This window comes from Miniopterus natalensis, chromosome 16, assembly GCF_054644295.1.
Source record: "Miniopterus natalensis isolate mMinNat1 chromosome 16, mMinNat1.hap1, whole genome shotgun sequence".
Classification (NCBI taxonomy): Eukaryota; Metazoa; Chordata; class Mammalia; order Chiroptera; family Miniopteridae; genus Miniopterus; species Miniopterus natalensis.
Genome location: NC_142096.1, coordinates 25,332,218 through 25,348,224, shown reverse-complemented (window position 1 = coordinate 25,348,224; position 16,007 = coordinate 25,332,218). Strand labels below are relative to the sequence as shown.

The window sequence follows — 16,007 nt, the reverse complement described above, 5'->3', positions numbered from 1 at the left end:
AGTTCTTTGGATTGCTTTTAGAAGAAATGCCATTCATTCTTTTTCCAAAACACTTTCACCATAAGTATGCAAATGTCTAGGGACTAGGAATGGTGGGAAATGGTGACATGTGTCATATGGAAAGCAGTTGCTAGCCTTGTGTCAACATATCATTCTATCTGCTAACAGAATAAGTGCTTTATAAACTTCAGCAGTATTGTTATTCCACAAGGATAGCTTATTTTTGGATTCTTTAAATGCAATCAATCAGTGATTTATGTCATGTGTGGCCCTGAAACTTCAATATATTTAGGAAAAAGAAAAATGCACCTTTGCTCAAATTTTCACCAATGGATACTTTAATTTAGGCAATTAAATATTACTTTCCCTTTGGTTATAAATAAAATTAATGCACAAAATATTAGTTTCCATCTTTTAAAAAGGATTAATTACTTTCATTTTGCTTCTATAACCATAGGATCCCTATAAAATAAGGATCCCTGAAGCATGCTGTATATAAAATCAAAACAAAATTACACTCCATTCTAGATTCATTGAATAGACTGCTTCTCCTGACAAAGAATCAAGCTTCTACTTCCATTAAAATGAAATTCTCCATATATAATTTACATACTTAAGTGAATAAAGTTTGGAAATAATTTTGTTTTTGTTCTTGAAATATCCTATATTATCAGGCTGAAATCCATAATTTCTTAGTGAATTATACTTTGGTAGCTCCTTTCTTATGAGGATTGCAAAAGGGTAATTAAAACCTAAAACGGGAAGTGATAAGTTTGGGAAGCTATGAGTTTGAACTAATAGGATTGGGAAAATAAAAGAGAGGAATCAATAATAAAGTTTGAAAAAATATGGTAGATTGTGAAAAATATTACAAAATAAATTGTAGGATAAAGTTGTAAAAGGCTTTGAAATGAATGAAACACTGGTGTAGTCAATGAAAACTAAGTCATTTGTAACACAGTGAAATGCTTGGTGTGTCTCACTCCATGTTGTTCAGGCCTTCATTGTTTCAATGGTCTTCAGGCTAACAGCTCCTACTTTAGACACACTAATCATCAGAGTAATTCTACTTGGGGTTTGACTTTTTACAGAAATAGCCCCTCCTATTTTCTCATCACTTGTCATAAAAGAAGCCTGAACTCTGTACTTTCTAAAGATGAATTTGAGAAACTGGTAGCATCCCCATCTTCTCCATTGGCACCTTCTTGGATCAATAAATCTTTCCTCGCTCCAAACTCTAATATTTTGAATTTTGGCCTTTCAGAGTGACAGGCACATGGACTTTGGACCAGTGACAATTTTTCTAGTATGTCCTTCCATTTATCTGATTTGATGGAGGTTTTGAGTCAGTTCACTGACTTTGAGCTATTTTACGATTATGTAATTTATAAAAATTTATAGTAGTACAAATAATTCTTGTCCATACGAATGCAAGTTGTGTCCATTTAAATGCAATTAATTATCATATGGGTATCAATTAGTTGTTAGTTTTTGCACTTATTTACAACTTCATTTCAACATTCCTTATTTAACTATGTATGTGAGGGTGTAAAATCACCTTTGAACTGGTTGCAACATCTTGCTGGTTCACTCATTAATTAATGAGTTGATTGAATAAATCTTTGACAAGTGTTCACTTTACATCTGTATGAGAGCCATAATTATAACTTTTTAATATGGAATTATTAGATAGAAATTATCCTGGCCTTAAGAAATGAATTGTAACACAAAACTCAGGTTATTCCCAAAGAGATATTATATTAAGAAGAGGAAGATTCTAATAGGCTTTTGGATTGTTTACTAATCCAATTAACGGCCCGGCCGGTGTGGCTCAGTGGTTGAGCATCGACCCATGAACCAAGAGGTCACTGGTTCGATTCCTGGTCAGGGCACATGCCTGGGTTGTCAGTTCAATCCCCAGTAGGGGCCGTGCAGGAAGCAGTCAGATGTTTCTCATCAATGTTTCTCTCTATCCCTCTCCCTTCCTCTCTAAAAATCAGTAAAAACATATTAAAAAAAGAAATAGCATTAAAAAAACAATAATCCAATTAATGAAGAGGAATAACTCCATTGGAAAAGTTTAAAATTTCTTGGTGATTTCATAAAGATAACAACACTCTTAATAGGACAAACTGGTTAATAATGATTGTTATTCTTTATAATATCAACATAAGAAGCATCCAAACCTGTAAGAATTGAGATGACTTTCATTTGAGCTGGGAAGCAAAATCTCAATGGATTGAGATTATAACTTTTTACAAAAGCGTTATCCTTTAACAACATGCATCAATTGTCAGTGAATATCAGTGACAAATTAAAGTTTCCTTTAAAAAAAAAAAATCCTTGTTCCCTAGTTTCCTAAGTGCAATGAAACGGAGACTGAATAATAATTATTTCAATTTTTAAAAAGGAAATCCCTGCGCATGATAAAAAAATCAATTGTCTCTTATTTATGATAATGTCATGCACTCTCCTTCAGAAGTATAGTTGGAATTTCACTGCAGTAACAATCACAGAATACAACACAGGGGGAAAAGAGAGACAAAATTGGCAGGAAAAGTGACTGTAAGATATTTTGTTGCATAGAATCGATCCCCTTTCCAGTTCAGATGGTACAGCTGGCAAAACCAACCTCAACAGATTTGAGAAAGGTCTGCTGCTTAAAGGCTCCCTTTCCTGTCTGACGCCCTTAGAGATTGTGAAGCTGCCCCCGACACCCTGAGCTAGTGCACACTCTGTGTATGTTGCCTCCAGCCTTCACCAAATAACTTCGGGAAGCTGTGAAGAACTGCTCTAAGTTGTTCCTTAAAAACTTTTTTAAATCATTAACTTCAGTCTTTAGTTCTTCACAGCTTCCAAACCACTTAATTTCATAACACTTATCCAATTTATACATATTTAAATTAACATATTTCTCTAATAATTAGGGAATTTTTAACTAATACACTATGCTTCTTTCTAGTTATTAATCTAGGAAATATGATATTTTAAATAGACTTCTCTACAAACGACTTTTGGAAGTATTTGATTTTGATAAGTTCTTTTAAATTATCTATATATATATTTTAATGAATGTTGATGTTATGATTCCAAAAACTAAAATTTTTGCAATGTGAAATTATTATTTCTCCCTTGAGTTACTAAGTGCCAAACAAGTAAAGAATATGTAATTTTTAAAATTGTCAGAACAATTTTGAACATTAGAAAAAGTAGACTATTATAAAATATCTTGTTTTTTTATTTGGTCAAAAATACAAACTCTATTCTGGAAAAGTTACACATTAACCAACAGAAAATATGGGCTAGAAATTCCAGTTTAGCTTTACTTTTTTGAGAAGACCATATTGTGTCTTTAGTTTTGAGTTAGGTCTAAACAGAATTGTCTAACTTCATGTGGTTATGATTCTGTCTAATTATAAGACTAAATAAATAAAAAAAAACAGACTTTGATCTGCAAAGAGTTGTTCAAACTTTAGCAAGAAATGTTAAATATATTAAAAATGTAAACACTATGGTTTATTTGAGTTTTAGTGTATACTAAATAAAAGCAAATGTTTGCTAGCTCAGTTTTAACTTCAATGCTTCTAACATATATAAATACTGTTCCTTATTGTTTGCTGATTTTAGGAATATGAAGAAAGAAGGCAAAAGTGAAATAAGAGCATAAGTGAGAAAAAATAAAAACTATCAATTTTTGCCTCACATTTTTAACTTGTTCACAATAAAGAAGAGTTTGAGTATATTTTTTAAAGACCTAATGAATTAATGTCTGCAAAAAAAACTTTAAATGAGTCAATAGTTCACTAACATCAAACTTACAGTTTACTGTAAAAGATGGCTATTTATTGATTTTAAAAAGAGCTAGAAGCTAAATACCCACCAACATTAGATAAAAACACTGTGAAACTGAACCCCTAAGAAAGGCAAGGCTTACCTTGGGCAGTTCGCACATACTTGTAAATTCAAACTGTGGGTCAGTAATGAATCTCATAAGCTACAGAGATTTTATACCCCCAATCAACCAAAAATATTGTCCCTCAGAGTAGATGAATAAACAAAACTCATAAATTTATTAATAAAAGTTTCCTCTACCTATATTCTATAAAACTGATCTTTTTCCATGATGTATGAAGTTACTGTCTAGAAATAACATTGGAAAGAACACTTTAGGGCTATGTCCACAAACTTTAGGGTGTTTATGAATCACATGAGGATCTTATTAGAATGTAGATTTTGATTCTTTGGATCTGGTGTAAGTCCTGAGATTTTGCATTTTTATAAGCCCCCAGGTGATGACGATGCTGCTAGTTAGTCAGAGGACCACACTGAGGAGGAACAGTCTCTCAGTCTTTTTGTCACATTAAGTATTTACATGTTGTGCGCACACCATGTATATTTAGATCGCACATTCGTAATCATGAGGAAAAGAAGGATTTGTTTTTTGGATTAGAATTGCAAAATTAGAATAAGATACTTTAAGTTCTATCATCCGTATGCAGCCCATTTCCTGTATCGGCACCTCAATGCTCCCCTTCCTCTACAGTGCTAGACCCACGCAGGACACAGGGGCATCAGCACCCTTCTTGTGGAGGTGGCCCCCCCCCAGACCCTACCAGAAAGTGGGGAATGCTGAGCCAAGAGCTTGAGCAACCACAGAATCCTAAAAGAAGATTCTATTGGTGTACATGTTGAAAATAGTGTCTGCCTCTCCTTGGCAACATTAATTGTTGAATGTATTCTAATCAACTTCTGTATCAAAGTCATTATGTTAAAATGTAAAGTTGGTGCGCCAATCCTCTAATTTTTTCCCCCATGTATTTTGATTTTTCTAACCTGAACTCAAAACATCTGCCTGGTTATTTCCTTTCTTTTCTTTGTTACCCCTTCTCCATGTACCTTTTACAAAACTCCAACCACCTCCAAACAAGCATGGAATAAAATAAAATGTTAGAGACTTAAAGGGGTGCTATGCACTTTGGTTTTTCTCTCCAAGTGATATCTGGAAGTAAAAGTGAGTTTAAGTATTGGTTCCATATTCTGAATAAATGAATCAACCACATAGTACATTTAGTATGGCAATCAAAATGGCTTTTCAATGGATTTGTGCATGCAAGAATATTTAGAGGAACAGATTTGCTTGTTGAGAAGCAATATTCAAACCAAATGTTTGGTACTTCTATGACATCATCACCAAATTGTCTTCCAGTTCCCTTTATCTGCAACAAGTTCAGGTGGCTAAATAGGTGACTACTGTGGATTGGTTTCAAATCAGGTTTTATGGATTCTATGCACTGGTTTACCTGAAAGTTCCCAAATACCATTTGCAGGCAGCACAAAGACACATCATGTGACACAGAGCACCCTTGGATATCTCCAAAACAAATCAAGAAGTCTAAATGGTTTCGCAACAAAAATCTACCATACATTTAAATTAAGACAGTTGGTATAGACTGCTCTTATCATAAGATCAATGATCATGTCTTTTTTTGGACATAGCCAATATAAAATGTGTTTCTTATTTACTAGGATATCGGCAAATGTTTATGAGTGAAAATACATGATAGCACTGGGCTTATGCAGTTTTACCTTCATTTTCAGGATGAACTGATACACAGTATCTTCCTACCAATAAGGAACGTTTTGATAACATGATTTGTTATCTTGTTTTTGTGGGCATGACCAGTGAGTGGGCATAGACGGGAAACCCTTCAGGCAGATGGAGAAAGTCCACGTGAGGGTTTCACCCTATATGATGGATGATAAACTGCTTTCAGACTATGTTAGAAGACCACCTTAAAACTCACTTCTTCCATGTAGTTTTTCAGTGACTGTCCTCCACTGGGGGCTTCTCCCTAGAGGCAAAGAGGAAGAGAGGTTGACAAAGTCAGGAGGAGAAAGGATGAAAGAAGAGAGTCATGGAGAAGAGAGAAAGCTGGGAGAACACCAAAGCCTTACTATTCCCCAGCATCTCAGCTGATGCTTGTGGGATCATCAGGTGGGCACCTTCTTGCTACGAAGGAGATTTTTTTCCCCAAGGCAACAGTATATGTTTAAGTAATTTTAGGTCACATAAACATATAACCACCTAGAGTAGCTAACTAAATCTTGGGATGGGATGCTAAATGAGTAGTATAAAGCTTTGTTATTAATTTTGTAAATGTCCTCTTGCAATAAGATTAAGAAAAAAGTCACTGATTCTGTATTCTATAAATGTGTTTGAGGATCTAATATATGGACTTAAGAATATTTTTAGGAAAGAGTACAGGTCATTAACCTGCCTTTTCCCAAATGTTTATATAAAGCCTTTCTCACTTTATATGTTATTAGTTAATTCTCCATGACTTTTGCCTTGCACTAGCACTTCATTGAACGATAGTAACCACTGAAGTTCAAATCACTGACATTTAAAACAAATTAAACATATATCACAAACTCATCCAAACACTGGTGATCAAAACTGTCAAACAACTTGTTAGTTTGGATCAATTTTTATCCTACATGCCAGAGATATTTGGAAATAAATTCTGAGATACACTGAAATGATAAATTCTAGGACACCATATGTGTTTAAAAGATAACTAAATAAGTGTGAATAAGCTTACATTTGTTTCTAACTCTTCGAGGGTTGTCCTTTTTAGTTTTTCAAGAACTTTCACATATATTATTTCATTTGATTGGCTTCTCACTATGACTTGAGGTAAGCCATCCTCGATTTAACACATGAGTTGAAAAATGCTGAGACGTGCTGAATTAAGGGTTTAAAGTAAAGGAGCTATGCAGGGTATTTCTGGACTGGATTCCACTCTAACCCTCTTTACCTTCTGGAAATAAAAATTTGAATTGCATTGACTTAAAAATTAGATTAAGGTATATATCATTGGTCAATTGACTATAGAAAAATCCATTTGGCCTTGAAAAATTCATTGTACTAGTTATGTGTGTCTTCTCTGAAATGTGTTGATTAACTTATCATGTCAATTATTAATACCATTTCACTATTATTATGTAAAAAATGTAGTATTCATTCTTTCTAAAATGGGTTGATGTGGCCCCACAACACATTATCAGCCATAAGGCCTTGAAGAGTCACAACTTTCTTCTGGAGCTGAGTTCCCTCATACAGAAAGTATAGAAAGCAGAACCACAGAGTGTGGTTCCTCTGAGACTGGGAATGTAAAAGAGTGCCAAAAACTTCAAAGAGTTAGACACTGTAAAGCGCAGTATTATTGTTTTGTAAATAAATGTGGGTGTCTCTACTGCCCCACCCACCTACTGGTTCCCTGCCTCCTCTGTGTGCCACTCGGCCCTGTTTTCCTTTGACACTGCACACACCTTTCTCAAAATACGTATCACGCTCTATTGTAATCACTGCTTACTTGCTCTTTTCCCCATTAACTCTAAAGATATTGGAGGGCAAAAATTGTTATTAGTTTTTGCTTCTCAAGTCCTGGTATTTATCCTGCCTTTCTTATGAGAACTGAATTCTTGGCTAAGCAAATAGTAAATGAAGGGTTTCTTAACACAAATATTCCAACAAACAAATACAAAATAAATCATAGAATTCAAATATCACCACTTGGCAACTACCAGTGAATAAACAGTTATTAGCATTAAGCATCAATGACTGCTAAGATGATAAAATGAGAAACGAGATATTATGTGTCTCCTTTTATTGTGGCTTTATCCAGTTTCCAGAAAATTTTCAGGAAAATATTAAGAACTGAAGAACATGTTGAATTGCACCAAGAATATGAAATTAGCATAATTTAGGCTGTGGAAAACTCTACAGGTCAAGGGGCAGGGTTCTTTAACAGATAAATTATAAGAAAATGCAAGAAATAGAAGAGGAATCTATAGATTAAAAGAGACTTAAGGACATATCTAACCTTCAAAAGTTGGCGATGTTAACAATAGTGTCAAGGGATGCATATATGGGTGACAACGCTACTTTTAAAATGCAAGGTGTTCATTATTATAAAAGTCAGACTAGTTATTTGTGGGAAGAGGCAGAGGTTGTGATTGGGACACAGCATACAGAAGACACTTCTCAATGGTCAGCCAAGGTCTACTTCTTGACCTACGTAGTGCTCTCATCATAATATGTGATTAAGCCAAACATTTGACTTGGGGGATTTTTCTATATTTGTGTTTTATTTGTAAAAAAATATATTTAAAAGTAAACTGATAACCATTTCTAATGTTAACTATATTGTTACAGGCATACATGTAAGGTCCAAATGAAACTCTTGAAAAATTAGAGTGAAATTTTATAACGCTCTGTCTATTGTTGGCTACATCTCCATGGTCACATTTCTAATCCATCACTGATCCAAATCTTTTGGTCTATGTAAAGAGGTAATGACTAGTTATACCTCTAGAAAAGTAGTTAAAGGACACTCTTATCATTCTGATTGAATCTTAAGCTAACCTAATTATAACAATGACCTCATAAAAATCAGTTGAAGATTTTTATTTTTACCATTTGAAATAATTAAGCCTTTAAATTCTCTTCCATTAAGCTTTTAAAAAAATCAATAGATGTCACTTTGGAATTTGTAAAGTACCTGCATAAATTCTCCAAGGTCAGTGAAATATGAATGTCAGCCTTATAATTTAAACCAAACATACAATGTATTCTTTTAAAATTAAATTAACCTGTGTCTTTGCAAAATGGCTGAATGGCTAAGGTGACCAGCTTCCTGAACTTGACTCAGATGGGAGCGTGCAGGAAACTGATATGCCCCATGCTCATGAAATACCAAGGCTTTTATGTCTCTCCTGTTCACAGCCCATGCTTCCTTAATTTGAAAAAATGATTGATTCTTTAGATAAGTAATAGTACTAGACATTTCTCTACACTGAGGGAGACATTTCTCTAATAGATGCATGGACACAAATGATTTTTTGTTTGTTTCTGTTAACATATGTCTCTGAGTTTTTAATTCAACAACAAAAAAGGCCAGTTTCACATGTGAGACGCCTTTGCATTATTTAATACACAATAATGAGCTATAGAATAATTTAAACTTTGTACGAAAAATTGTTTTTCACTGACTTGTAAATGTAAATAAATGTAGGCAGTATAATGCAGAAGCACATTTCGGTTCAAAGGTATATTTTTAATCTTTAACACATTTATTTGAAGGGGCTAATTTTTAATTTTTTAATTGATTCCTTAAATGGTTCAAACCAAATAAACAAAATGCATAAATTAAAATGATCTAGCCTGTCACAAACTTGGCAGCTGATGCCGTAAACAGTGTCACTAGTAGAGTTGTGACTTGTGTGGGGGAAATGTGTAGAAATATAATCAATTTTCCAAGAAAAAAAAGGTGACTTCCAAATAAGTAAGTGAGGTAACTTAGAGGGGAAGACAAGGGGGTCTTTAACTTACTAAAAGTATCACAATTACTAACTCTGAACTTTTCCCCGTTTCTAGGATAATTCCAAAAGGCATTTTCCACTATTGAGTCCAAACTCACCACCTGTGTTTATGTACAGTATTTCTTCTGCTTAACATGGGCTGGGCACAGCACTAAGACTTGGCCTGGGTTCTGTGTACTGTCAGAAGGTGGCAAAAGGTGTTGATGTCCTAGAAAGGCAAGAGTGCAGGCTTTGGAATGAAGCAAATATGTGTTCATACCTCAGTTCTACCACTAATGCTCATGTGCATGTGCACTGGGCAAGTTACATAACTTCCCTGGGTCTCAATTTCCTCATCTGTAAATGGTTATAACACCATGTGCCTCATGGTTTACTGTGATGATTAAATAAAATAATGTCTTTGGAGCATAGAAGATGAGACTAAAACCCTGGCTGTCATCATGATTAATCAGGATAGAAAGTATTAGTATCAGTTTTAGCAGAATTCCAGTGAATGAAAGACAGAAAATCAACCCTATACTGTATAAGGCAGGAAAATTAGAGATATGCTTATTTCTTTAAGAATACAGCCTTTAGGGGGATCTGAATGTGGGAAAATCAGATGCCACTTTTTAATTTATCTATTCTTATTTTTGTGTCACTCATTAAAATAATCTTGCACTTTCAATGACAGGTAATTATTGAATGGTTTCACATACAAATAAGTTTTCAGCAGTAAATTCATGGGTAAAGTTTGAAAGGTAGACTGAGGGTAAGATAAAGGGGACTTTCAAAAGCCTGGGACATCAGGACTGCAAAGAAGTGAATGACACAAGTCAAGAGAAATTGAGAAAATGGAGTAAGACTGTATCTGTAACAGACTTTGTTTCTGACCATCTATCCTTCAACTCAAGACCCTCCCCCATACTCCAGTGATACTGAATAAACTCCAGGTCCCCCAGTAGTCAGCAGCTCTATCTCTCTGTATCCTTTCATCCTTCCTTCTGTCCCTCCTTCCCTCCTCTACCCACTGCTCTGTGCATTTCATGCCATCTGGCCGGTGTCCTCTAGTAAGATTCTACTCTTGGCAAGTCTAGGTTCAGTGCCAGTGGTTCCAGGAAGACTTCCCTAACCCGCGTGCTAGCATTGCCCCCATCCCACCCCACCACGTGTATCCATTACTTCCAACAATTATAGCATTTGCCACGCTGACTGCCTTGGCCTGACATAGTCTCAACCATATTGTTCACTCCAAAGACCTACCCTTACCATTTGCGGGGCCTGAGGGAAGAGGTCAACAGAGATCCACATTGCCAACCAACTCTGACACAAAACACATTATGACTGTCAATCAGACTTGACAGACCATCTTAAAATTCAGAATGTTGTATTCCTTCTAGTTCTACACCATAACTTGGTAGAAAAGGGAGAATAGGAAGTCAGTGCTGACCCCAACCCCACATCCTTGCCCCTCTCCTACCCCAGCCCACACTGCACCACAAGTGGCTTTGTGAGCATAGGTGTAGCTATTGCCAACAGCTTCTCCAAGCTCATTTACACCCTCCCAAAACAGCTGCCTCTTGCCCACTGATCACGTCTAAAAATTGAGCTTTCAGGAAGGATAGACTAGGGAAAAAGCCCCAGGCAGGTCCAGGAAGCAGGCTAGTGATCATTTGGGCAGGAGATTCCAGGATCCTGGTACATACCACATGGTCAGGCTCCAAGTGGATATGCCCCGCTGACCCAAGGGACTTCTCATCCCATGCAGAGGGGCATAGCCTTGGACTGGTCTAAGATTACCACAGAAGCTCTCTGATTATAGACATGTCTACTCTTTACTGTCTCTAATACTTAGCACAGGGCTTGGCATCTAAGAGTCACTCCAAAATATTTATTGAATGAATGAAGGTTATTACGAAAGGCACACATTTCTAATTTAAGGTCCTGAATAATCAAAATGTAGTAGAAAATATGGTTAGAAGCATAGAAAGACAAAGGCTTTGTGTAAATGTTTTGAATATTGTAGGAATGACAAAATCAGGGAGATTTTAGTAGCAAGAAGTCATATTTTAGATCTACTTAGAATCCACAGAAACTACCATCCAAATATGAACTAGAGAAAGACATTTAAGAAATTGACTATGTTCTGAGTTGGATAACAGCCCCAAACTACAGATGAACAAAAATAAACTACCAATAGAATATAAGAATAACAATAAAGGAGTGAGCGCCAATAAAACTGTCCATCAAAGAGAGACCTTCAGTCCCACCAGCTGAGATGGTCTATCTTAGGTGAGATCAAAGGCAAAGGTTCTCTCTAGGACAGGTAGAGTGTTTTGCAGTGTGATTATTAGAGAAGCTGGATGAAACTTAGAAAGGAAACAAAGTAAGAAAGGATGTGGAAGGGCCTGTTCTTAGAAGGTATCTTTGCAATTAAACTCTGCTAACTCTAGGGCATACTACACCCCTTCAGCCTAGTCTCATGTTTTTGTAAACTACACAGTGATATCAGAGATTATACAGATCACCCGACACCCAACACCTCACCAACCACAACCCAAATGCTTCATTAAAACTAAGACAGGGCACAGAGCTCATGATGACGTTCCAAGTCTCTTTGATGCAGAGCAGTTTTTCCTTTGTGGTCTAAAACCCTAGCCCCTTTGGAGACTAGAGCCCCAAGATGTTCTATAGAAGGAAATTTCTATGTTAATTCTCAGTCCAAGAGTGAATTTAATGTGCCTTACAGAACAAAGCTTACTTTGGGGCCCTTGAAAGGGCCAAACCACATCATAGATTGTAAGAAGATATCTTCCATTCTCATGAAGGTATGCCCATCTTTAGAACCAAGTTCAAAGCAAACATCTTTTGAAGTCGTACTGAACATGACTGAGCATTGAGGTTTATTACAATGTTTTTGCATGTGTTTGCATTTTGCGAAAACAGCTAGGATCAGAAGCAGAAGAGCCAAAAAGATTGCCTGCCAGGTCTGGGAATCTAAAAGGCAAAAATTTCAAGAGAAAAAAATAATTCTTATAACATGTGTAGCCTAATTTTACACAATCTCAATGTTAATTGCGATAAACACTTGAAATCCTGGATACTTTTTGACAATGAGCTTCAGAGCCAAACTATTTAGCCCTGTCTCAAATTTGTAGCAACATTGCAGGTTAAAAGTTAAGTGTAACTCATCTTATGGTCACTGCCAGTTAGTTAAACATATCAATTTAATAAAGCCAATTCATGAAAAGGCAGTCTCAATATTTTTAAAGATAACAAGTCTCATGGGAAATAGTTCTCTTTACTTTTGTAGAATGCATTTTTGAAGCCCAGATACAACACAAATCAAGCTAATCAAGGCACTTGCCACCCAGAGTTTTTTGCCTTTGAATATTGGGAGACTCTGTAATGACTCATTTGGCTGCGTACCAGATTCAGGGCTGACCTCCACATACAATCATGCACAGTGTGCCCCAGCCAAAGAGATGAGTGGAGGCAAATTTCTTGTCTTTTCTATAGACAAGAAAGAGTTTCATCAGCAAATGAGATAAAACAATGCACACTAATACATTTTCAAATTTTTCAAGAATCTGAAACTAATCCAATGAAATTAATTGCAAAATACTCTACTCTGTTTTAAAAAATTACATAACTATAGAATTAAAGAAACAAAGCTAGATAGCAATTCATATAAAAAAAATAAGAGGAAAACTTTAGGTAATTACAATAGTAGTGCAGTGGAAATTACTGAAAAAGCTATTCCAATAGTAGGCATCGTTATAAAAGCACAATCAACTCCTGTACATTGTTAATAGCTGAATTGTACAGTGCTGATCAGGTTCGAGTACTGTGCCTCAGTTTGGTTTGGTGTGTTGGAAGGAGAAGTGATTAAAACATAGGTCTAGATAGAAGGTCAGGTCACATAAGGTATAATTAAAGAAGTTGCTCATTTTTTATCAGAAGGGCAAAGAAGAGAGTGATTGAGACATTTAACTGAAGATTTCAAAGATGGAGAGAAAATTGGAGTTCTTTCCTGTTTCACAGAGCAAAATTAAGGCATATAGCTGAAAGTTTCATGTAGATAGATTTTCCCTCAAAACAAGGAGGCATTATTGTTCTAGAGCAGTAATAAAATAAGGATGGGAACAGGAAGTTTCAGGAAAGAGTGGCTGCCTGAAACCTTGGGAGCAAGAGCAGGCAGTGGGCTATCGAAGGAGTTCCTTGTTGAGGAAGAAGTTGCCCTATATTCTTCCCACACAAAAATTCTTCTGTGAAATTTCCTACTCTTAGAAATGTGACCTATATCTAGTAGCTGCTATAGATCCAGCACAGGTCCACTGTACTCAATCCTCACACTATTTCTGTGAAACAATTATCTCTATTTTACAAATGAGGAAACTGAGACCAAGAAAATACCAAAGAAGAGTTGAGTTTTGAATCCTACGGTCTTGAAGCCTATGAACTTTCTAGAAGTCAGAGAATGAAATCAACCACTGTATTAGTCAAATCGAATGCTTAAACTGTGACAGAGGTTGATTTTAGCCCCTGCATGGACTCCTAATCCAGTTCTCTGTCAGTTACCTTATGTTGTTATTTTCTACTTCTCAGTTTTGCTAGTCCAGGGCCACCCCAACACATTATTTATACTAAACTTGAATGTAAATTAGTATTGTGGAAAATGAACCCATTCAAATACATGGAAAGTAACTTAAAGAAAAAAACAACTTTTATTAATCATCAAAGCTTGTGTTAGGTTCTTATAGGGATTTAATTAATAATATTGTGAAAACTCCATACCCAGATAAATTAGTTTGTTTCTGCCATGAGGCGGAAGTAAGGGCAAATGTTGGAGTCTTTAGTGTCTCTTCAAGGCTTACAGGATGTAAACATGTCATTCAACACTCCTGGAAAGCCAAGCCCCCAAACCATTAGAAAAAGCATTGACTTTGGAGACAAGATTGGGTCTGAATCTATTTTTGTGTGTTACTCATTAGGCATGTGGCCTCTGGGTCAAGTCACTTAGACTCCCAAGCTTTTCCTTCTTCAGTTGTGGAAAGAATAAAAAGAATATGAATGCTTTCAATAAAAAGAATAGGGTTAATATCTATAAATTACAGTGCTAGGCACTCAATAAATTGCTCCTACTTTGATGATGACCCAGAACTCCAACATCATAGCCTTCACTCTCCCCACCCCCTTTCTCCATCTAATTCTCCAGCTGTGCTTAACTACATGTGGGCTCCCAGGCAGGCTTTTCTCTCCCTCCGTGTTAGTGAACCTTCCCAGTAACTCACTAAGCCATCAACCCAGAGACCACCTTCTCCTGGAAGCTGTCTTTGATCACTTTTCACCCTGCAGACTACACTAGATGCCTCCTCCTCCCATGTGCGTGCTATGTATATATCTGTCAGAGCGTTTCTGGGCTCTCACCAACATCTGTTCACTGCGCTGCCCTTCCCATCACACTGTAAGCTCTTTAATGGCAAGAAGTAAATCTTTCATTTCCAGATCCCCAGTATTTCACAGAGTGGTTTACAATAGAAGATGCTCAATAAATGTTTGCTGAATGAATGAATGCACTAAACCTAGAAGGTCAGCACAGTGGTACCTTGGTTTTTGAATGTCTCCGTTGACGAATATTTCAGTTTATGAACACTGTAAACCCAGAAGGAAATGCTTCGGTTTTTTAACATGCTTTGGAAGTCGAACATGCCACACGGCTTCTGCTGAGGGCAAGATCCTGAGGTCTAGCTGTCAGCTGTCAATCCCTCGGTTTTTTAACTTTTCAGAACTCAAATGGTCTTCCAGAACAGAGTACATTTGAAAACCGAGGTACCACTGTATAGCATATTGTTTCAATGCTATTCCAAATCATTTTCTAAGACTAGTTTTATCTGTCAATTCTCTCAAAATCTTATTTAAAAATTCAACAGGTTTAAAACAAATGCATACATTCAAGCATCTTAGTTCATTCAGGCTGCTATAGGAAAATACCACAGGCTGTGTGGCTTATAAAAAAACAAATATTTACATCTCACAGTTCTTGAGGCCGGAAGTCTAAGATCAGGGTGCCAGCACGGTCAGGTGAGGACCCTGTTTTGGGTTGCAGATTTCTAGCGGTATCCTTACATGGTGGAAGGGCAACGGAGCTCCCTTGGCTCTCTTTTATAAAAGCATGAGTCCCATTCATAAGGGTTACACCTCATGACCTGATTACCTCCCAAAGTCTTCATCTCCTAATACCATCACATTGGGTATTGGGATTTCAACATATGAAGTTTGGAGGGGACAAACATTCAGACCATAGTAAACAGACAACACAAAAAGCATTCAGAAAAATCCAAGATAAATGTCTCTAGATTTTTCACTAAAAGTCAAATAAAGATACTACTTATTGATTTCCACATGTATTATATATTCAATAAACCCAATCCATGTGAGCAGGTGCTTATCCAAATACTATAATTCTTTTACTGCCAAGGAGACTTTTAGGAGTTCAATGTTGGGGGAGCTCTCACTTCTGACAGGCACATTATGAAGTCCAGCAATAAGGGTAATGAGACAGAGGTGGGGGGAAAAGAAAATTCAAAATTCGATTTTTTCTAATTTTCACTCCCTCTAGAAGAAGAAAAGCTAGATCCTCT

At 36.2% G+C, this 16,007-nt stretch overlaps 1 protein-coding gene across 5 annotated transcripts in view; it reads right to left on the bottom strand.

The window, feature by feature from the left end:
* The window catches only part of C16H8orf34 (chromosome 16 C8orf34 homolog), a 522,081-nt gene that overhangs the window by 313,444 nt on the left and 192,630 nt on the right, over positions 1-16,007 (bottom strand). For all 5 annotated transcript variants that reach the window (XR_015715789.1, XR_015715790.1, XR_015715791.1 and 2 more), the window contains exon 11: positions 5,805-5,852. Coding sequence is in view for 2 of the 5 variants with exons in the window: in XM_087825423.1 (XP_087681549.1) it covers positions 5,805-5,852 (48 nt within the window). In the remaining 3 variants the exon portion in view is untranslated. The remainder of the gene's footprint in view (positions 1-5,804; positions 5,853-16,007) is intronic.